Source organism: Anopheles gambiae, chromosome 3 (assembly GCF_943734735.2).
Source record: "Anopheles gambiae chromosome 3, idAnoGambNW_F1_1, whole genome shotgun sequence".
NCBI classification, from domain to species: Eukaryota; Metazoa; Arthropoda; class Insecta; order Diptera; family Culicidae; genus Anopheles; species Anopheles gambiae.
The window spans coordinates 10,003,011-10,023,733 of NC_064602.1; the positions used below are offsets into that span (position 1 = coordinate 10,003,011).

General features: G+C 48.1%; 5 protein-coding genes across 6 annotated transcripts; 3 read left to right on the forward strand and 2 right to left on the reverse strand.

Annotated features, from left to right (window-relative positions):
* Positions 1-422: 422 nt before the first annotated feature.
* Positions 423-5,810, reverse strand: LOC3291704 (CD109 antigen). 2 transcript variants are annotated; one of them, XM_555086.5, is made up of 12 exons: positions 5,582-5,808; positions 5,127-5,307; positions 4,687-5,052; positions 3,908-4,626; positions 3,580-3,844; positions 3,287-3,511; positions 3,174-3,216; positions 2,925-3,114; positions 2,558-2,853; positions 879-2,488; positions 667-820; positions 423-599 (listed from the first exon to the last, which is right to left on the reverse strand). In XM_555086.5, the coding sequence occupies exons 1-12, from the start codon at positions 5,659-5,661 to the stop codon at positions 562-564; spliced, it is 4,167 nt and encodes a 1,388-aa protein (XP_555086.5). In that variant the 5' UTR covers positions 5,662-5,808; the 3' UTR covers positions 423-561. The 2 variants fall into 2 exon arrangements, with proteins under 2 accessions (XP_555086.5, XP_061514081.1); XM_061658097.1 differs by having other exon boundaries at positions 423-820; positions 5,582-5,810.
* A 392-nt stretch (positions 5,811-6,202) lies between these two features.
* On the reverse strand, positions 6,203-11,055 carry LOC1277613 (CD109 antigen). The gene is made up of 11 exons (XM_061658098.1): positions 10,897-11,055; positions 10,648-10,825; positions 9,475-10,574; positions 9,143-9,407; positions 8,859-9,074; positions 8,743-8,785; positions 8,566-8,686; positions 7,955-8,499; positions 6,594-7,891; positions 6,369-6,522; positions 6,203-6,303 (listed from the first exon to the last, which is right to left on the reverse strand). The coding sequence occupies exons 1-11, from the start codon at positions 10,977-10,979 to the stop codon at positions 6,278-6,280; spliced, it is 4,029 nt and encodes a 1,342-aa protein (XP_061514082.1). The 5' UTR covers positions 10,980-11,055; the 3' UTR covers positions 6,203-6,277.
* Positions 11,056-11,705: 650 nt separating this feature from the next.
* LOC1277612 (uncharacterized) lies at positions 11,706-16,772 on the forward strand. Its single transcript, XM_317084.5, has 7 exons — positions 11,706-11,880; positions 11,948-12,124; positions 12,206-12,882; positions 12,954-13,100; positions 13,176-16,075; positions 16,140-16,329; positions 16,405-16,772. Exons 1-7 carry the CDS (start codon positions 11,862-11,864, stop codon positions 16,690-16,692), a joined length of 4,398 nt encoding a protein of 1,465 aa, XP_317084.5. The 5' UTR covers positions 11,706-11,861; the 3' UTR covers positions 16,693-16,772.
* Positions 16,773-16,792: 20 nt separating this feature from the next.
* On the forward strand, positions 16,793-18,720 carry LOC5668252 (zinc carboxypeptidase). Its single transcript, XM_001688949.2, has 5 exons — positions 16,793-17,215; positions 17,292-17,428; positions 17,502-17,968; positions 18,039-18,329; positions 18,410-18,720. Exons 1-5 carry the CDS (start codon positions 17,060-17,062, stop codon positions 18,607-18,609), a joined length of 1,251 nt encoding a protein of 416 aa, XP_001689001.1. The 5' UTR covers positions 16,793-17,059; the 3' UTR covers positions 18,610-18,720.
* A 173-nt stretch (positions 18,721-18,893) lies between these two features.
* LOC1277611 (zinc carboxypeptidase) lies at positions 18,894-20,710 on the forward strand. The gene is made up of 3 exons (XM_317082.5): positions 18,894-19,285; positions 19,343-20,246; positions 20,316-20,710. Exons 1-3 carry the CDS (start codon positions 19,130-19,132, stop codon positions 20,516-20,518), a joined length of 1,263 nt encoding a protein of 420 aa, XP_317082.5. The 5' UTR covers positions 18,894-19,129; the 3' UTR covers positions 20,519-20,710.
* The last annotated feature ends 13 nt before the right edge of the window (positions 20,711-20,723 follow it).

Genomic DNA, 20,723 nt, shown 5'->3' on the forward strand with positions numbered 1-20,723 from the left:
CCCCGGAGTGGGGTGGAGGAGCGAGGGGCGCCGGTCATGATCGCACTCTCCAAATGCTTCAACAGCATCCACCAGCTTGAAGCATCTCTAATTCATCCCAATTATCAGCCATCTGCTTGCTCGCGAGAGTTCGGGGATTTATGAAGCGTTCAAATGCAATCTATCAACGGAGAGTACACTCACGAAAGTGGACGGGAAATCCCAATCCAAGGGTGGAATGAGAATTTTTCCCCCCATCTCCCCAACCCACGAATGACGCTCACGTACGTACGTAGCTTTGGGTCGGTAAACAGAGCGAATGTTTGTACGCGATCGAACTGTTTTTAAGTGTGAGACCACCAGGAAGTTGGGGTCGCTTTCCGAGAAGCTTTGTTTGATTACTGTTCTGAAGTCATCGAAAGATAAGCGTATGAAATACGACATTTTTGCATTGTTGTTAGAAGCGCTTTTTTATTGTGCGTTTGTATTTAAATTGGTGTAACAATTTATTTTCCAATAACACGACATTAATACATCTTCCCGAGATGGCGGGTTTCCTGTTCGGTAGGCACTTCCAGCTGATTAAACAGCGATCTCGTAGAACGATCGAGCACAGCGAGCTGGAATATGAGTAATATTTATTTGAGCAGCCAGCGATTATGGTACAGCTTTCGTCAAAACACTTACTATTGTCGTAGTAATCGTATATGATCACATTTGCCGGTTTAGCGTTCTCCACCTCATGCTTCTGGAACGCGGACATTTGAAGATGCACAGCTTCCTCTCCAATGTTGTCAAAGTACAGTACCACCGTTGTGTCGCTGCGTTTTGTTTCCACTTTCTGTATTGAGATGATGAAAGTTAAAAATCTGTTTTTGTTTAAATTATTTTCTTCTTACCTTAACCATCTCATGTTGCTTGAGCTGCTTCAGTGTGTCACTCTCAACGATGAACCCACTCGGCATGTCCACCTCCATAACGGCCATGTTAGAAACGGCTTGATCCTCCTTCGGAATAAAGCTCGTAGTAATGGACAGATCGATGCAGCTCTTGATCGATCCTTGCTTCGCTTCGGGCTTAAGCGTAAAACGAGGACTGTTATCCACATCCTTTATGTTATACTTGTACGACAGCTGGAACAATGCACAACCCGTACCGGTAGCGATCATCTCAAGCTTTCGCGTGTTTGCAGCAAGCTCATGCTTTTGCAGCACCAAAATATTCCCCCCATTAACCTGTAGACACTTCTCCTGTTCGCCCGTGATGATCACCTTGAGGGACATGTCCGCCTCGGAGGAGGAGAGTTGAGCAGCCATCTTCGAAAGAGCCTGCAAGCCAACGACTGTGTCCTGCGTTGACTCGAACCCACCCTTATCGTTGCGCTGGGAAACCAACCACTTCATGATCGGTAAACCTTCCAGTCCAGCGCTGGATGCTTCCAGTGTTGCCAATAGCCCGTATGCACTCATCTCCACGTTGACCGAACATGGCCGGTACCACCAACAACAGTTGGAATCGTTCTTCTCTGGAATCTCTTTGCTCCACCATTGGATGTCGCCTTGCTTATTCGATTTTGATAGCAGACTAGCGTACACTTCGTTTTTAAGTGGATGATCAGCAATTTGCAGTGCGTATGCAGCTAAGGCGTGTGCATACACATCATCTAGCTCGCTGATGTGTTCCTTCACGTACGTCAGAGCCTTATCAACCGATGCTTTGTACTTCTCCCCCAGCTTCGGATTCTCCAAGAAGGCAATAACGGTGTATGCGGTCAAAGCGATCCCTGACCCTGCACCTCCTTGCATATCCTTGTGGCAAATCGTTCCAACTTCCGGGAAAGCTCCATCGGCTGTCTGAACCTTACTGAGCCACCCGAGCGCACTATCAATCACATCCTCCTCAATGGTCATATGCTTCGCTGCCTGTTGGAACGATTTCGCCACAAACGCTGTCAGCCAGGTGCTGCCGCTCTTATCACTCTCGCCGAACGCGCTGAATGAACCGTCCTGGTGCTTGTAGGTCAGCTCTCGCTGATAGCCTATCTCCATGCACCGCTTCGCTTTGCTCTCAATTTCCACCGTCAGACGCTTGCAAGCTTTCAGATAATCCAACACTACGATACACGGGACAAAGTTGAGCATATTCTGCTCACCACACCCGAACGGCATGCGTATCAGCGAGTCAAGATTCTCGATCGATGATCCCAGCACATCGCCAATTACGGACACTTCTACGTTGGTCGAGTCGGGAACGGCATCGACTGGAATTTCCACTTCAAACGGTTGTTTGATCTCTTTCACTAAGCGTAGATCGACGAGAAGCGCCTTGTTGATGTACTGCGGTAGACCTTCCGGTTCAACGAGCAGTTGGCGCTCGATGCCATCCCCGGCCAGGGCACACTTGGCAGTAATCTTCAGCGTGACATGTCCCACCTTGGTTGGTTTTAGTACGAAGGTAAGCGTTTTGCCTGTACCGCGTGGTACTGTTATTTGTTCTTGGCGATGTTTTTCTGTTCCAAAAACGAGACATCAAAGAGATAAGAGTACTTAATCGCCTTTAAAAAAAGTCTATTAATTACCTTTTTGATCCTTAGTATCAGAAACAAATTCGAACTCGTCATCATTATTATAGAAGATCACATCCGCCAGTTGATCTTCATCCATGTAATTGAATACTACCACAGGTATACGGATAGTTTCTCCCAGCTTTACCGAATACGGCAGATCGATCGATAGGAAAAAGGGCATAAATACGTTCACTTTCGATGGGTTGTCCACCAGCCCCAGACCGTGGCTCTTGCTCAGTGAAAATCCGGTAATGATCCAGGACGTTATCGTGTCTGGGACGATTTTTCTAATGCTCTCCATTTCTTTGCTGTTTTAAAGGACAAAAGGACATTACATGAATAAGTTGAACTATTGCAAAAGTGGAAATTTATCACCTACCATTTCGAAATACTCTCCCATATCCACGTTTCGGGAAACTTGGAGCGAACAGTGGGTTCATTAACAGGCGCCGTAGCCATTTCACTTTCCATTATCACTCCTTTCATCTTGCATGCTGCCATCATTGGAGCAGCTCCAAATCCCCCGGCACTTGTGCTGCAGGCAAAAAGTCGAGCTTGTGGAAATATATCTGTAAAATAGATTCTTTTAAAGATACATTCTACTCAAAACATTCCTCTTCAACCTTACCTCGTGGAATGAACCTATTGGAAAGAAGAACAGCTCCAACGGACTATAAATGGGATGAACACGATCATAATTATTCTCTTATCATTAATGTTTTTTTTTATATAAACCAGTACCTGACAGTCTGATGTACTATAAGCATCCCAGTGATAATTCTGTGCCGACTCATACATTTCCAACTGCTGCACCACCTCATCGCGGCTGATGTCATTGCCAGACTTTAGAAGCAGCACGCTCTGATCGACCGCAAGCAGACCAACGAAAGAGTCTTTCTCCGTCCGTATATCGATGTCTAGCGTTTCTACCGGTTTCAACTCATCCTTTGAAAGAGTCAATTGTATCTAAAACAAAAAGATATTGTCCATTTAGTGAAGAAAGTCTGCTCATGATCTTTCATACCAACTCATACCTGATTTTCAAACACCCGCTTAAACTCAACGGTGTCATAGCTGCTCACGATGTAGCCTGCACTGGAGATGTAATGTACCAGCAGCTTTGCCCGAGGCACCATGGCAAATGTAGAAGGTATAGTAATACTGATTGTTGTGCTCGCCTCGCTGCCCTTTACTGCTCCACCTGCCAGCAGCTCTCCCCGTGCCAGCAAAGAATAGGACACACATTGTAGTGGTTTTGTGCATGCGACATCAAAGGTTAGGTCCTTCCCAGCTGTTGGTCTGAAACAATGAATAAGAAAGTAAATTATGTGTATATCCTTATGCTTATTCACTATCACTTACTCTTTCTCCGAAAGCCGCACTCTCATCAATGCTTCCTCGTAATCTCGAGGTTTCGTGATGCCTTGCACATAATAATCCTTCCCACGGTATTTCACCTCCACGCTGACATAATCAAAGTCTAGCTCGTCCAGCTTTACATTCAGCTGTGCCATTCCTTTATCATCAAGCGTAGAGGACTGCTTATGCAAATCGATGTTATAATTCCTCAACACTATCTCAACCTCCTTTGCCCCGTCCTGCACTGGACTACCGTCAAGGTTCGTCACCTGTATCCAGGCATTGTACGGTAGTCCTGGGAAATAGCTCGACTCTTCAATCATACGCACTTGATAGCGTTCGTCGTGCAACTGTACCGTGGTAGAACCTTTTTGAGTGCGCCCGGTCAGTGTTTCGCAAACCTCCGCCTCGATCGTAAGCTCCCGAATGTACGTTTTGCTAGAAAGGATCTCTTTCAGGTTGAATTCGACATCCGTCTTGCCATCGATCGGTAACACCTTCTGGCAGATGCTGGTTTCAGTTGGCTCGCGTCTGAAGCACATTGAGGAGGCGAGCTTTACGGAAACGGTCAATTCTCCAGCCACCGGCTTTCCGTAGGTGTACTTCGAGTTGACGACTACCTTTAGCAGCTCATCGTCGAGGAACGTGTAGCCTGGGGATTCCACCGTCACCTCGTACGTGGGAAGTACGTACTCATCCACATCGAACGTTTTGGACTCTTTCTGTAAAAGAATCAACAATTAGCTAAACTACGAACTGGTCTCATTGTGCTCGTTGCTTACCAATCCAACCACCTCCACATTGATGGTCCACTCGCCCAGCACCGGCTCGGTCGAAAGTGTGAGTTCCGCTTGGAACACTCCGCACTCACCGAGCGACGCGTTGCTCCACTGCTTGATCCGGTTGCCCTTGCCGTCGCGTATGTAAACCATCATCCCGCTGTCTCCCGCCGGTAGCGGCTTCATGCACCGGTCCAGCACCAGCACCCGGTATCGAACCGTATCGCCCGGTTTGTACACCGACTTATCAGTCTGAATCAACACCGAACAAAATTTGTTATCAAAGTCCAAACGGCTCTTTGTTTTAAATTCCAAACCGGAAAGACCTTCCGCAACCAGCTCATACTCTTCCTCGGGAATACTGTCAATCTGGATCGGGATGGGAAGAGAAATAATTGTTGGATCATAGGCCAATAATTAACATTCTACCCCTAATCACTCACCGTAAAGCTAATCAAGCGTGACTCATTGCTGTTCAGTGTGATCTCTTCCGTTGCAATTGGTTTGTCTTTCGCAGCGATCGAGATGCGAAACACAATCGCTACCTTTGTATCGAAAGTTGACACCACACACCGGTACACGGAGTTTGGACGTAGAATTCTAGCCCCAATGATTGAGTAATGGCTGTGCGAAAAGAGTGAAAATATTATAGCACCGTTTCAGAAACAGACATCGTTAAATCATTATCTCCAATATCGGAGCTAAATGTAAACCATTTCCTAAATAAACAATAAGCACACTCTAACGCCTTTCTAGCGCGATGTGAGTGACTCATCCGCAAAAATACACCCCACCCGCCATATAACTGCCAGATGTGCTGACATCACCAAAACGCTCCCCCAAAAAAAAATTAAAGCGACAGGAATTTTCACGATTGTGGATCACCCGCTCTTCTTACCCATCTTTGTGATCTTTCGGATCAGGCACTGTACGCTTCACTTCACCACCGAAACGCATTCCACCGCCCTTAGAAAACATTCTAAACTTTGCTTCGAATAAATACAACGCACAATAAATGCCAAAAAAAAATCCTCAACAAATTGTGATACAAAAGATGAAGGTCACTTTACTGTTTCACGCCACACAGCCTAGCGCACGAATGAGCCGCGAGAGCTGCGGTATGCTTTTATTTATCATCACTCTTTCGAGCTCCATCGGGCATACTCGGGTGATGTGTGTATGTTTGTGTAAGCGAACCGAAACCGGGTGCATAAAAATGTTGGTGCCATCACGTTAGCATCGACAGAATCAAAACATACAACCTCTCGCATACTAAGGGCCGCTGGTTTGTTGTAAGCGTGCCGTGTTTATACGCGCAATCGTGTGCGCAATCGCGCGAAACGTTCTCCCTCGCGAACTCACTCTCGCGAGTGAGACGTGGAACTCACGGATGCTCTCATTGTTGCCGGTGCGGTGGCGATGTAAACAAAACATGACCTTGAAATTACGCGCAGTTAAGTTTGGGTGGAAATGTTACATCTTGCTCTGGATTGCATTTCTCAAAAAAAAAAAAAAAACATTAGGAATATCGATTTTTATTAATTTTACATTTTTTGCTGTGTTTTTTTACAGAGAATAGTAAAAAGTTACTCGATTAGAAGGCGTAGACAGCTACAGTATCTGAAATAAATTATTAAAATAAATGATTATCATCTTTGCTTAAATTATCCATCAACTTTACTTACCTTTTGTATCAAACGAGGTCAAATAAAGCAACCCTGTTACAATATCGACGAAGCTCCAACGAGCTATTGCTACAATTGGATAGCAAACTTGCGACACCTGCCTAACGTTCCAGACGAGCTCTAGGTGAGATTTATTTTCCAGCACAATAGCACTCTAGTAAGAAAGAAAAATAAAATTATATGAATTTACGTGGTTTTTGTCCCCTTCAATCAGAAGAAACTCACTTCAGTACCATTATGGTAATGCTCCTCCTGTCCTTCTATCTCGTACCCAGTGGGGAAATCTACTTCAACCTTCCAAAGTTCTGGCTCGTAAAACAGGAGTGGCTTAAGCAGGGTAAAGCAAAGGTATAACGCTAGCTTATGATTTTCAACCTGTCTCTTCTTAATGTTCACCCCAATCTTCTCACTATTTGATACGTTACTCGGTTCGGTTCTTGTTGCATTTTTACTCGCCAAACTATACCGAACGGACAGCTTCATCAACACCAAACCCGTACCTCTCGCTGATACACGCACACCGGTTGTGCCCTGGGGAAGCTGTACAGTTTGTAACAATTCTCTGTTGGTTGCATTAATTTCAAACTTGTGCCCTCCTGCCTCGATGTACATGTTGGGCATGGTGGTGGGGATTTTATGTGCCAACGCTGCGAGTGCTTCTAATGCGACGATCCTCTCCAATGAAGCTACAGAACGATCACCGGCGAATGTGTGCTTTTGAAGCCATTGGGCAATGCGTATCATTTCTTCGTGATTGATAGCGTTTCGTTTGATGTTAGCAAGAAGCGCATAAGCAGTTGCTTCTTGGTCGCGCTTTTCCGGAGACGATCGAGGATCGCCTCCCGAGACACTCCAGTAGCGATACTTTCCATCCACAATAGCCAGCGAGTTAAGCTTCGCAAGCATTCTTGCACTGTCTGGGTGGTTTATAAGTGTAAGTAGATAGGTCGTTTTTGCCAATAAGTAGACATCATTAATAGGAGCGGCTAGTAGTAGGGAGATCGTTTTGTTGATGAATTGTTTATATTCCCTTGAAAACTCCTTTCCAACAAATGCAAACATAACGCTACTCGCAAGTGATAGCTCCTTTCCTCCGGTACGCTGTATGTGGGGGTGTGCGATCGGGCAGCTTTCATTGAAACTACCATCCTCGCCGCTTTGCAGGATGAGCCAGTTTATTCCATCATTTAGGAAATCAATTTCTACTGGAATAGCTTCGTACATGATTAGCTTTCCGAGAGCTTGAACGGTGCTCGCCGTAAACCAGACACCACCGCACTCGTGCAAATTTCCAAACATACTAAATGATCCATCATCCAACCGATATCTAGAAAGCTGCTGGTAGCCAACATCCATGTACGAAAAAAGCTTTTTCTTCGTATCGGGTGATAACAGGTTAGCCCTTTTCAAATAATCGTAAACAGCCATCGTTGTCTGGAGGAAGAGTAAGGTCTCTTCCCCGTTGCCATGTGACGATCGAACCATGTGCTCCAAATCAAACATGTTCAGATTAAGGAATGTTCCTGAAGAGACAGACAATTATGTTTATCCTGCATTCAAATTTTTTTGATGTAAAGCCTTCTTACCTACGACCGAAAGAGTAACCTCTCTGTAATTTACATCAAGATTCTGTTCAATCGCAGGTAACGCTAGATTGAACGTTAACTTGCTCTGTTGAGGAAAGTCTAGCACCCGGACATCTTCCACGGTACGTATTAATCCTTCAGGACGAACTGGAATCGATTGTCGCACCGAATCTAGCACTTTTCCCTTCGAATCGCGAAGAAATACCTCTAACGTGAGTACACCAACACTGCTTGAACTGACACTAACTCGTACATTTTCCGTTGCTCCTTGTGCAAGGTAAAGAGGCGTTACTTTCATCGTAGGACGCACCTCCAACGACACGTTGATCGCTTTCCCATAATTGTGAACGAGACAGTGAACGCTGACCTCTTCGAACCGTTTGATCGATGGTGGCATGTGAAGCTGTACGAAGATTCGCTTTTGTGATTTGATTTGAAGCGGCTTCTTCAAGATCTGCAATCCATTAGCGGGACCAACGGAAAAACCGCTCACCACCCAGGTCGTTATGGTGTCGGGAAGTGATTTTTCGATGGATGTTTGGCCACTGTTGGATGAAAAAAAAAATTAAACGGACAGTGTTTCAATGGATATCACTGTGTAAGGATCCTACTTCTTCGCTTTTATCGATTCCCACAGCCACGTTTCAGGAAAGTCTTCTCTAACACTGTCATCCTCGTCCAGGGTTGAAGTAGTTCGTGCCAGCTCACCAAAAGAGTGTGGAATGAATCCAACTGGAAGAAGATAGCTACATTACAACCATGCTTAAACCGCTTTTCCACAATATTACCATCTGGAAGATACCCATCCGTCAGCAGCGTAACTCCAACACTCTATTTTTGATTCGAAGAAAGCAATGAATTCCAATAGAAATGTACTTTTGCATGTTCAGAAAACATAACTTACCCCAAAACTATCATACGATGACCATGTGCCCAATGTCCCTTCTAGAGATTGCAACATTTTTTCCCACTTTTGTTGAGTTATATCATTGTTTGAGCTAGTTCTTTGCTTTATACGCTCATCAACGCCCAACAAACCAACAAAGGCGTTCTTTTCCGCGAGTATATTGAAGGAGTACCTATCCGAGTTTGGTTCCATCAAATGTTCTGTAACGTTAAGCTAAAGAAGATCTTCTGTAATGCTCACTGCAATATTAAAGTAACGACTTAAGGCATGCATCAACTTACCGCACTGCTACTGGAGGACAAAAATCTTATAATGATCGAAGAACTCAATATCTTTCCATCCTCCTTGACGGCGAACGCTAACAACTTCATCTGTGGTGCCATCTGCGGGCTTGATGTTAGCGTCAGATGATGAGTATTGACCCGAGTGGCCGATTTCTGAACACCACTTGCACATACTTTACCATGGCAGTAGCCAACGTAGTAGATACGATCAACCTTAACGTTTGAATGCACATCCACCGTGATGTTTCGACGGACGATACAGCTGAAAATAAACAGATCTTAGTTGGTTTATCGTGCTCGACACAGTTAACGTCCACTCGTTTACGTACTATGCCTGGCGTGTAGTTATTGCAAGATATTCAAGACTCCTTTCCTCGTACATAGGATACGCGAAGACGAGAGGGAAAATATGATTCCTATACACACCCTCCACAGTAACTTCTGCCGTGCTCGTAGTCGTATTGATTGCAACCCTGAAGACTCCGTTTGCGTTTGTCTGCAGCGACAATATACTTGGCGCCACTTCGTCAATGTCATTCCGATCTTCGTCGAGCACTTTGTAGCGAACTGTAACAGGTTGATTCACAAGCGGTTTCTCATCAATCGTTGCAAGCTTCACCATTAATCGCATCGCCAGCCCCGGATAGAATACTTCGTTGCCATCGAGCACCTCCATTGTGACACCTCCAGCATTGTGTACCGTGTAGGAGCAGGTCGTATTGTAGCTAACGCCCGTCGAACTCTCGGTAACGATCACATCGAACCAAACGTTACGCTCTTCGTCACAGGATTTGGCAACGACGTCCGTTGGAAAGTCCACAATAGCTGTTCCGTTGATGAAGAGTTCTTTGCGTGCCACTTCCTTTGTCTGGGACGGATAATTGTTGTAATTGGCCCGCACGACAACCGTCGCATTGCCCCGCACTGATCCTCCGTGCACGAAAGACGCGCTCAACTTGAGAGACATTTTAGGTTCGTCACATTGAAAGTATGCCTTCGGTATGCTTTGCACCTGCACCCTGTACAGTGGCAGTGTGTACTCCTCTACACTGAACGTATCTTTGTAAATCTGCTCATTCACGGAGGCAGTGATTATCCACCGGCCAAACGATGTGTCCTCAGCCAGCTGAAAGCTTCCCTCGAAAACGCCGCTCGAAAGCGACACACCGTTCCACTGTTTCATGCGAACCCGGTCTGGATCGGCGATGAAGATCGTTGGCCTAACACTTTGCCCCACCGGTTTGGTGTCCGGCAGCAGGAACAGCACGCGAAACTGCACCCTATCGCCCGGTTTGTATGCAGGCTTATCAGTCTGAAACAGCACCAAATAGCTCCGGTCGATGCGTTCCAGTGAAGTTGTGTTTAGTAAGGTTTGCTTTTGCTTTTCCCAAACCTTGAGCTGGTAATGCCCTTCCTTCAAACTATTAAGCTATTACAGGTAAGAGGTAATCATGAATAACACTCCTTAGAGATGAATTTAACTCTTCATTTAATACACTTACAGATACTTCAACCTTCCGCAGCTCCTTCGGCTTCACCTCCACAGATGTTGCTCCAACAACCGTATCATTTGCAGTGACAATTTCGTACATAAATTGCTCCGTTCCAGATCCTAAATTGCTCACCATCAGTTCATAGGCGGTGTGAGGCCGCACCGTGCGAGGGGCAAGCATTGCGTACCTAAATAATAAAAACCCCCACACACTCGTGTTCAAGTTTATTTCACTATCGGCCCACCCCGGCTGACTCACCTTTGACCGGCACAATCTCGGGGAATCCCCCACACGACTAAGACGACGAGAAGCAGCATCGCAAAAACCGCATTCGAAGCCATTGCGCACGATCCGCACGCTACGGGTTAAGAACGGAAACTGATCTCAGCGCGCGAAAGAGTCATAGCGCGAAGGGGTCTTGCCTTCGCGATCGCGTTATGCAATCGTGCAAGATTGTTCGCCCAAGGACGGTTGGCTAGCGAGTGTGCTGTAGGAGATAATTTCATTCAACTGAGCTGTACATTTAGATGCAAAATTCTATACTTAGGATCGTCACTGTACAACTCACACTTTGAATTGACCAGCTTGCATACAAGCCAGCCGTTATTATCACCCGCACGATCAACATTCACCCAACGACTTTGTAGAACGATCGTGTTCATTATTTATTCTACATACAATGTATTTTTCCATTGCGTATAATTTTAAATCGACGTTCCTGGTACCTTAACAACTGCCGTTCCAAAAAAAATACAGAATCCAGTAATAAGATTGCCCTTAAAACGAATCTAGCAACAATGTTACGCGAGGTCATTCAACCAGATTCGTTTTAATGTTTCTAGATCATTTTACTTCCCCGATTCCGCATAACAACGCACAATCGGAGCACTGTTTGCATCCAAAGTTATCATTACCTGGTACTGGCTAGCGCGATGGATGCACTTCCCTTGCCCGACTTATTATCTGGAGGGCGTTTTGTTGGTGTTATGTTTCAACAATCGAATGCATCCTGCACCCCGAGATGACCCGGTGCATATTAAGCATCGAGCGAGCGACTCCGGTAAGGTAAACAGTGGAATCCGTGATAAGCGAACGCCTTAAAAGACGCACTTCGCACCGTTCCCGGTAGCAGTTGGCTGGCTAGCGTCCTTTGGTGGACGTTCGTAAGGAAACCCGAACCGACCCGCAAACTCAAGCGAGCAGTGTGTGAGAAACAGTGTGTGATGAAGTGGTTAGTGTTAGGTGAGTTTTGAGGTGAACAAGAAATGGGTGTGTTCTTGATGTTAATATTGGTATCGTTTGTTTGCAGCCTTTGCCCTTGTGGCGGCTACCAGCTGGGCACAGGGAAGTACCGTGAAAAGTGTCTTCGTCGGTACCGACGCACAGGAGTACGTGTACGAGTATGAGCTGGATGTGACGACCGGTGTGGTTGAGCCGGAGTACGGTTCCATGTACCGTGTTAAGGCTTTCATGCATGTCCGCCCAGGTTAGTTGAGCTTAGCTGTCCTTTCACCATTTTAATTCCCTAGAAAAGACTGACACAGGCTGACGCTCTAAAACTTCACAGATCCCTCCGGCAATGGTACGTTCGTGTACTTTGACCAACCGAAGGTGTTCCTGTACACCGGTCACCTTCCGCTGCCGGTTGAGCCAACGGACGCTAACTACACCCAGTACGCCAAGCAGGCTGAACCCTTTGTGCAGCCGTTCTACGTGACGTACGACAAGTTCGGCATGGTGCAGGAAGTGTTCACCACCAAGACGGACGTGCTGTGGAGCGTTAACCTCAAGAAGGGTGTAGCCGGTATGCTGCAGCTGCCGGTGAACAAGATCCCAGCGAAAACGCTCGCCAAACCGTTCGTCTTTACCGAGACGGAGGAATCGGTCTATGGTAAGGTGAATGTAACGTACGCAGTGAACCCGCTGCACTACGAGACGGTCAAGATTGTTAAGACTCCAGACTATGAAACGTTCACCCATCTGCCGCACGTCATGTACTCGAACGTGGAATCGCACCAAGCGTTCCACAACTGGACCACCTGGAACTCGGTACTGCCGGTGGTGGAGTACGAGGTGCAGTACGGCAAGCACGGCGTGTACGTGCTGAAGGCACACTCCGAAAGCATCAAGTATGTGCAACCGTTCACCGTTGAGGGACAGAAGCAGTACGTCAAGACGGAGCAGAAGGTGAAGTACGTGCAGGCGGTTGCCCCGACCAAGCAGTACGAGTTCTCGAGCTTCCCTGTATGTAGCAAACTATACAGAAAGTGATCGTGAAGTGTCCAGTATTAAGAACATTGTCTGCTTCTTCTCAGATGTACCACTATGTCCACTACGAGACGTCGGAGTCTGTGTTTGAGGAGACTTATCCTACGCTCGCCACCTTCACGCCCGTGGTTGACATCTCCACCGTTGGTCCCAAGGTCCAGGCCATGCTGTACGAAGCTGTCCAGTATCTGCAGGTAAGAGTTTCAGTTACCTTTTGAGGCTGAATATGTTCCACAACACCTCCAAAAACACCATCTCATCACCAACAGGAAACCCCGATCACGCACCAGCAAACGGACACGAAGCACGGCATCGTGATCACGCGCATCATCGAGTCGCTGAAACCGTTCACCGTCGAAAACTACGCTCAGTTCTGGACGGTGCTCACGAAATCAACCACCCCGAAGGATCTGATGGCCGTCGACATCTTCTACAAGGTGTTGCCGTCCGTTGGCACCAAGTACGCCGTCCAGTTCGTGATGGATATGGTGAAGAACCACAAGGTGAAGGATTCGGTCGCTTCCGGCATGCTGTTCTCGCTCGGTGTCAATGTGCGCGCTCCCTCCGTCGAGTTGCTGCACAGTGTCGAGGAGTTCATGAACTTCCCGAACTACGTCAAGCCCGATGTTGCGCACGCTGCCATCCTTTCGTTCGGTACGATGGTGTACAAAACGTTCCAGCACGATCACTACTCAACGGAGATCGAGAAGTACATCAAGGTGTACTACAAACATCTGAAGGAAGCGAAAACGTTCGAGGAGCAGCTGGTGTGGCTGCACGGTTTGAAGAACATTCAGCTCGGTACGGTCGGTGAGCTGCTGGTGCCGCTGGTCAAGGGCGAACAGGTGCTGGAGCTGGCATACGATCGCCACCTGCAGGTGCACGTGATCTACGCGCTGATGGAAATCATGGAACACGAGCATGACGCACTGTTTGAGGTTGTGTTCCCGATCGTCGTTGATGATACGCTGCCGGTGGAGCTGCGTGTGGCCGCCGTCAAGGTGATTGTTTCCATGGAGGATGTGCACTACTTTACGAAGCTGGTTGCGTTCATGAAGATGGAAAAGAATGTGCATCTGTACTCGTACTTTGTCACGACCGTGCGTAGCTTGGTCAACTCGGACGTTTACTTCGGTACGGACTTCTACCACTACCTGCAGCACGTTGTCACGGAGTTTGTGCACTACGATGCGGCCGTCGAGACGAAGTCGTTCTTCTACGACTACGTCGATCCGGAGCAGAAGGTTGGCAGCATCATTCGCGGTAACATGATCGCGGATGTGAAGTACAACAAGGTGAACCAGTTCTACGTTAGCTTCGCCCCGTACGTGATGGATCGCGTGTACGATCTGTACTCGGTGTACGTCAAGTTCGAGGGTGTGCACAATCCGCTGTCGCTGGTGTGGCCCAAGCTGTTCAACGTCGATCCGAAAACGATCAACGAACCGATCACGAAGAACCACGAAAACGTCCCGGTGCATGTGGAGTTTACGTTCATGGCGAACGGCAAGGTGGTGTACACGAAGTACTTCAACGAGGAAACGATCAAGCAGTTCTACACGTACACCTATCTGACTATCCTGAAGACGCTGCAGTACCAGTTCACGACGGTGCTGAATGTGGCCGAGGTTGAGCTGTACACGCCCACGTACGATGGTGTGCCGGCGAAGATTAACCTGAAGCTGCCAGTCGTCTCGCAGTTCAAGTACAACGTGGTGGTGCCCTCGACGACCAACGCTAACGAGGTGACGCTTACCGTGAGCAGCTTCTTCCGCATGTGGGCTCACGGTTACTACGGTGTGTCGGTGTACAATCCATTCGCCCTTACCTGGCAGGGAGCGCGCCGTGTTCAGGCGTTTGATTTCAACGTTCCGCTTGTGTTCGATGTCATCTTCAACTTCCAGCAGAACTCGTTCAAGCTCGTGTGGAGCAAGCACGCCAACGAAGCGTTCAACGTGGTCGGCTTCAAGTCGCACGTCAAGACGCAAGTGTACGCCCGCCCCGACACGGAGGTGGACTACCTGAAGTCGACCTGCCCCACCTGCTTCCACTACGAAACGGTGACGGCCGTCCCGGCACCCAAGAAGAAGGATGTCGTCCTGTACGAGGCACACTCCAAGTACACCGGTCTCCACTTCTACCTGTCCGTCTTTGACGTGGAGGTGCCACCGACCGTCAAGTACTACAAATCGCTTACCGACGTCTTCACCTCGGAGCTGTTCCACGACCTGGAGCACGTTACCGTGTTTGACTTTGTGACGAAGTATCTCACCTGGTTCTACACGACCGTGCTGCCACCGACCCCGATCAGCCACGGTGTCGTTGGGTACGTTAACCCGTGCAAGGTGTACGCGTTCGATAAGGTCGAGTTCACGTTCAAGGTTGACAGTGAGGTACTGCCGCACAAGCTGTGGACCACCCCGGACTACCGCCAGTACGTCAAGTTCACGGCCGTGTTCAAGAAGACCGATGTGGTCGTGAACCACTGGGACGTGAACGTGTACTACACGCACGAGCATGGTACGTACTTCAAGACGATCAACATGCAGGTAACGCGCCAAACGCCGGGCGAGAAGAACATGAACATCTGCCTCGACTGGGTGAAGGATGTCGTGCCGGAGTCGGTCACTGGTAAGCTGTCGTACTTCCACGGCTACTCGTACGATCACAAGTGCGTGAAGGACGATATGGTGGTGTCGATCGAATGGACCGGTGTGCCGTCGGAGGTGCAGAAGAACTTCACCTCGTACATTCTGCCATCGTACCATACCGTGCCGACCTACTACTACCAACAGTGTGTGCCGCGCGTGCTGCCCATGTTCGAGGACTACTCCGCACCGGTTACGTACGAGTGTGCCGAGCTGTACAACACCGTCCGCAAGTATCTGTACACCGTCGACTACAAGCACGTGTACCCGGCGTACGTAGAGTTTGTTAAGCCGTTCTGGTTCTGGGTGAAGCATGTCGTGCCGTCGTACTACCCCGAGGTGGAGCAGTTCCACTTTGTGCCGGAGAACCGATTCGTGGTGGAGGTTGAGTACCCAATGTACTATACGTATCCGATCGTGGATGTTGTGGTAAAGTCGGCTTACGAAACGGTCGCATTCGAGCATGTACCGTACTACGATTGGGTTTGGGTGTTCCAGCCCGACAGCACCGTGTTCACCAAGTAAGTATGGAGTGGTTTGATTGAAACAGCTTTTGTTCTTACGTTTTTTATGTGTTTGCTGAAGGTACTTCGAAGTGATGAAGTCGTTCGGATACGTGGACAGCTGCGTCGTTAACCCGGTGTACGAGTATGCTCCCTATCACTACACCGCCGCCAAGGAACCGGTGTACAACGAGTGGGTTCTGTACGCTTCCGATCATCCCACGACCTACACCTGGGCCGTTTATGTGCAGAAAATGGAGAAGAAGCATGTTGTAAGTACAGCAAACCTGATGAAAGATGCATGAAATTGAGCTTCAGCGATCATGAAATTCTTCTCCTTCTCGAAGGCCTTCAAACTCGTCCTAAACGGTCACAGCGTTGTGGTTCAGCCCCTGTTCGGCAAGCAGTACGAAGAAGGTACCAAGAAGTACACCTTCACCGTCGACAGCGAGCTGATGTACGCCCTCGAGCACGGCAGCACGGATGTGTATCCGTTCAAGTACTACTACGTTTACGATACGATCGTCTTTGCCGTACCGAACGTGTCCCTCTACGTGACGTACGACGGATACCAGGTGAAGATCGAAACCCCCAAAACGGAAAACGTTGCCTTCTATGGCCAGTGCTACGTGTAAGCTGCAGTAGGGAAAATAATGTAAACTGCCATTGTAATTCAATTTCAAGTGTCTCGAAATAAATGAACTTTTCAATGTAATTGCCTTCGGTGTTCAAACCTTGTAGAATACAACCTTTCGACACATCTATACACCCAGCTCGCCGTTGATTGACAGTCGTATTCTATTGCTAAATCCCCCAATCATGCTGATCACTCTATCACCTCCGATAAGACCCCCCACTGCGTAGGCAGCTTCTTACGATAACCACGCGTTATCGCTTCCCTCAGCCGTAAAACACTTACGGTGGCTCCATTCCGTTTCACCTATAAAAGGAAGGTTTCACGCCTTCCAATCGGTTTCTATTCTGTCGTGCGTTTCTTTCGAAATGATCGTTAAAACCGTTTTGCTGCTGCTTTGCTGTGCTACCGGATTGCTTCAGGGGGAGCAAGTCCGGTACGATAACTACCGCGTGTACGAAGTGTCGATCGCTGATCGAACGCAGCTCGAAGCGCTCCAGTATCTGGAACGCTATCCCGATGGAGTGAGTGTCTAAAGCAGAGTTACAAAGAGAGGTCTGTGTAGTTACATTTCGGGTTGCATTTCCTGTTATTTTTCAGTACCTCTTTTGGGAGTCCCCTGTGCAGACGAACATGAAGTTGAACATTGTGGTGCCACCGCACAAGTACGCCGAGTTTGAAGAGATGAGCAACCAGCTTGCGCTCAAGAACCGTTTGCGTATATCGAATCTCCAAGAGTATGTTTCGAACGTTCATTTTTGGTGATATTCTCTTACGTGGTATCCTTATTTTGAAATACACCTTCATTAGGGTCATCGATCAAGAAAGCCCGAAACGATCGCGACGTGCTTTCGATTGGAAGGAGTATCAAACGCTGGACGAAATCTACAGCTGGCTCGATGAGAAGGTGGCCGAGTTCCCTGCGATCGTGTCGGTGCAAACGGTCGGCAAGTCGTACGAGGATCGTGATATTAAGGCGGTAAAGATTTCGTACAAGGAAGGTAATCCAGGTATCTTTATTGAGTCAAACATTCATGCCCGTGAGTGGATCACATCTGCCACTGTGACGTGGTTGATCAATGAGTTCCTTACGTCCACTGCACCGGAGGTGCGTGAGTTGGCAGAGAACTATGACTGGTACATACTGCCGGTGGTTAATCCGGATGGTTTCAACTACACCAAGACCACCAACCGGCTGTGGCGCAAGAACCGTTACCCGCACAATGTGCTGTGCTACGGTGTAGACATGAACCGTAACTTCCCCGGACATTGGATGGGTAAGTGATGGGTGAAGCTGGTGAAAAGAAGAGTGAATACTTAACGGTGGATTGTTTTCCTTCTCCACAGAGGGTGGTGCCTCGGCCGTCCCTTGCACGGACACGTACGCTGGACCGGAAGCTGGTTCGGAAATCGAAACGCAACACATCATGAACTACTTCGTGAGCGTGAAGGATAAGGTGAAGGCTTACCTGTCGTTCCATTCGTACGGTCAGTACATCCTGTTCCCGTACGGTCATCAGAATGCGGAGTACTCCGAAAACTACTACGACATGATGGAGATGGGTGAGGCGGCCGCTGTTGCTATTTACAATCGTTACGGCACGCCGTACGAGTTCGGCACTACGGCTGATGTGTTGTGTAAGTGTGATAGCATATCTCGGGGAGATCCTGTTCAAAGTCTTAAGCCCTAAGCTCACCCCATCCTTCTTCCTTCACAGATATTGCATCGGGCTCTTCGCCGGACTGGGCGCACGGTACGCACGGCACGCCGGTCGCTGCCACTTTCGAGTTCCGCGATAATGGCTACCACGGATTCATCCTGCCCCCGGACCAGATCATCCCGAACGCGATGGAGGTGCTGGACGGGCTGGTAGCCTTCTGCCGCAAGGGAAAGGAGCTCGGACACTTAACGGTGTAATCGGTGATTTGCGGTACATTGTGAACGATCTATAGTAACAGATTAGATTAGCGTGATATATAATAATAACAATAAAAAACACATACTCACGTTTGCTCATTGATTACACAATGTTTCGGGCTCACTGAATCACTCTTTCCGCTTTCAGGAGCCGTACGCAATGTTTTATTCAATGTATGTCAATAATGCACTATTGATAAGCGGCGTTCAGTAGGCGATTTCTTGTCACTGATAATCAGGGAAGGTAGGAGAAGGTTACGATCGCTCTGAACATGTGTCGGGGCGTGATTTCTGCCACCAGACTCAACATAAACGACTTTACGCATCGTCAGCAGGGTCGTAAATTGTCGTCTAAGTATATAAACAGTATCTTGTTGAATAATGGAAAGATGATAACGAAGGCGTGGGAAGACTTTGTTAACTCGGGGAAACGCTTTCGCTGTCAGATAATTGGGCAGGTGTGTGGATATGTATATAAGAAGCAGTTGGGTGGGATGATTTTCAAACAATTCGTTCCAGTATGCGATCACAGTGTAGCAGTTTTCTCGTGCTGCTCGTGCTGGGTGTTGCATCCGGTGAGCTAGTACGGTACGACAACTTCCACCTGTTTCGGGTTGCGATCACAGATCAAGAGCAGTTGAAGGTTCTGCAGAATGTGGAGCTTCAGAATGATCAGGTAAGGGTGCGATCATAAAAGGAAACGATCGCATATTTAATGTTAAACTCTATACAGCTCATATTTCTAGACTCTCCCACACAAGTGGGTATGAATGTGAGTGTGCTCGTTTCTCCACGAAAGCTGCTGGACTACCTTCAACTTGCGAAGAATGCGCACCTTTCCTCACACTTGGCCACAACCAACTTCCAAGCGATTCTGGATGCGGAAAACCCTCCCGCAAAGAACAAACGCAGCGATGAGTTCGGTTGGGAAGAGTATCAAACGCTCGATGCCATTTACAACTGGATCGATGAATTGGCAGTTAAGTACTCTTCCATTCTTACCGTCCAGAGCATTGGGCAATCGTACGAAGGTCGTGAGATGAAGGTGGTGAAGCTGTCCCATCAGGCCGGAAATCCTGGCATCTTTATCGAGTCGAACATTCACGCTCGTGAGTGGATCACCTCCGCTACGACCACGTGGCTGTTGAATGAGCTGCTCACGTCCTCCGACCCGGCAGTACAGGAGCTCCTCACGTCCTACGATTGGTACATTCTGCCCGTCGCCAATCCGGACGGATTCCACTACACCAAGACGACGAATCGATTGTGGCGCAAGAATCGCTACCCCCACAACATCCTCTGCCCGGGGGTTGATCTGAATCGTAACTTCCCGTACCACTGGATGGAAGGTGGTGCCTCGCAGGTAGCGTGCAATGATATCTACGCGGGACCGTCTCCCGCCTCGGAAGTGGAAACACGTAACATGATGGAGTACTACGAAACGATCGTCGATCGGATTGAGCTGCATCTGCAGTTCCACTCGTACGGGCAGTACATCCTGCTGCCTTACGGTTACCAAGATGCCGACTATCCGGACAACTATTCCGATCAGCTTGAAATAGCGGAAGCGGCTGCGATCGGATTTTCCAAGCGTTACAACACACCGTACACCTACGGTACCATTGCGGATGTGCTGTGTAAGTTTTATTAACAACAGCTTTAGCTTGCAGGACCTTTCACAGCTCCATCCGACCGCTTCATTTCAGATGTCGACTCCGGATCGACCACCGATTGGGCGCACGGTTATCACAAAACCCCGCTGTCGATGTGCTTCGAGTTCCGCGATAATGGTGCGTACGGGTTTGTGCTGCCCGCGGACCAGATAATTCCGAACGCCGAGGAAACGCTCGATGCTCTGATAGCGATGCTGGCCAAAGCCAAAACAATGGGCTACTTCCAGCGATCCTGAAGTGCACACTAGACAAATGACTGCTCCATCAATCAAACACATGAGTGGGTTTGCGTTTTTATGACTTCTGACTGCCTGTCAGCATAGATAAACAGGGCTAAGAGGTTTTATTTGCAATTGTCAGTGCCCTCCCCCTATTTTTGATAAGATGCAATAAAAATGCAAAGCTTCTTGCCGATTGCTTGAACGGTACGTACGGTAGTGT

Excerpts from the sequence above, each read along its gene's own strand:
- LOC3291704 (XM_061658097.1), bottom strand. The coding sequence starts at position 5,661 with ATGTTTTCTAAGGGCGGTGGAATGCGTTTCGGTGGTGAAGTGAAGCGT. Across the intron at positions 5,053-5,126 it reads CACGCTTGATTAGCTTTACG|ATTGACAGTATTCCCGAGGA; the intron begins GTGAGTGATTAG and ends ATCCCGATCCAG. Across the intron at positions 3,115-3,173 it reads CAATAGGTTCATTCCACGAG|ATATATTTCCACAAGCTCGA; the intron begins GTAAGGTTGAAG and ends TCTATTTTACAG.
- LOC1277613 (XM_061658098.1), bottom strand. The coding sequence starts at position 10,979 with ATGGCTTCGAATGCGGTTTTTGCGATGCTGCTTCTCGTCGTCTTAGTC. Across the intron at positions 8,500-8,565 it reads GAATCGATAAAAGCGAAGAA|TGGCCAAACATCCATCGAAA; the intron begins GTAGGATCCTTA and ends TTCATCCAACAG. Across the intron at positions 6,304-6,368 it reads GACCTCGTTTGATACAAAAG|ATACTGTAGCTGTCTACGCC; the intron begins GTAAGTAAAGTT and ends AATTTATTTCAG.
- LOC1277612 (XM_317084.5), top strand. Across the intron at positions 12,883-12,953 it reads ACGAGTTCTCGAGCTTCCCT|ATGTACCACTATGTCCACTA; the intron begins GTATGTAGCAAA and ends GCTTCTTCTCAG. Across the intron at positions 16,076-16,139 it reads GACAGCACCGTGTTCACCAA|GTACTTCGAAGTGATGAAGT; the intron begins GTAAGTATGGAG and ends TGTTTGCTGAAG.
- LOC5668252 (XM_001688949.2), top strand. The coding sequence starts at position 17,060 with ATGATCGTTAAAACCGTTTTGCTGCTGCTTTGCTGTGCTACCGGATTG. Across the intron at positions 17,429-17,501 it reads CGTATATCGAATCTCCAAGA|GGTCATCGATCAAGAAAGCC; the intron begins GTATGTTTCGAA and ends CACCTTCATTAG. Across the intron at positions 17,969-18,038 it reads CTTCCCCGGACATTGGATGG|AGGGTGGTGCCTCGGCCGTC; the intron begins GTAAGTGATGGG and ends CCTTCTCCACAG.
- LOC1277611 (XM_317082.5), top strand. The coding sequence starts at position 19,130 with ATGCGATCACAGTGTAGCAGTTTTCTCGTGCTGCTCGTGCTGGGTGTT. Across the intron at positions 19,286-19,342 it reads TGGAGCTTCAGAATGATCAG|CTCATATTTCTAGACTCTCC; the intron begins GTAAGGGTGCGA and ends AACTCTATACAG. Across the intron at positions 20,247-20,315 it reads TACCATTGCGGATGTGCTGT|ATGTCGACTCCGGATCGACC; the intron begins GTAAGTTTTATT and ends GCTTCATTTCAG.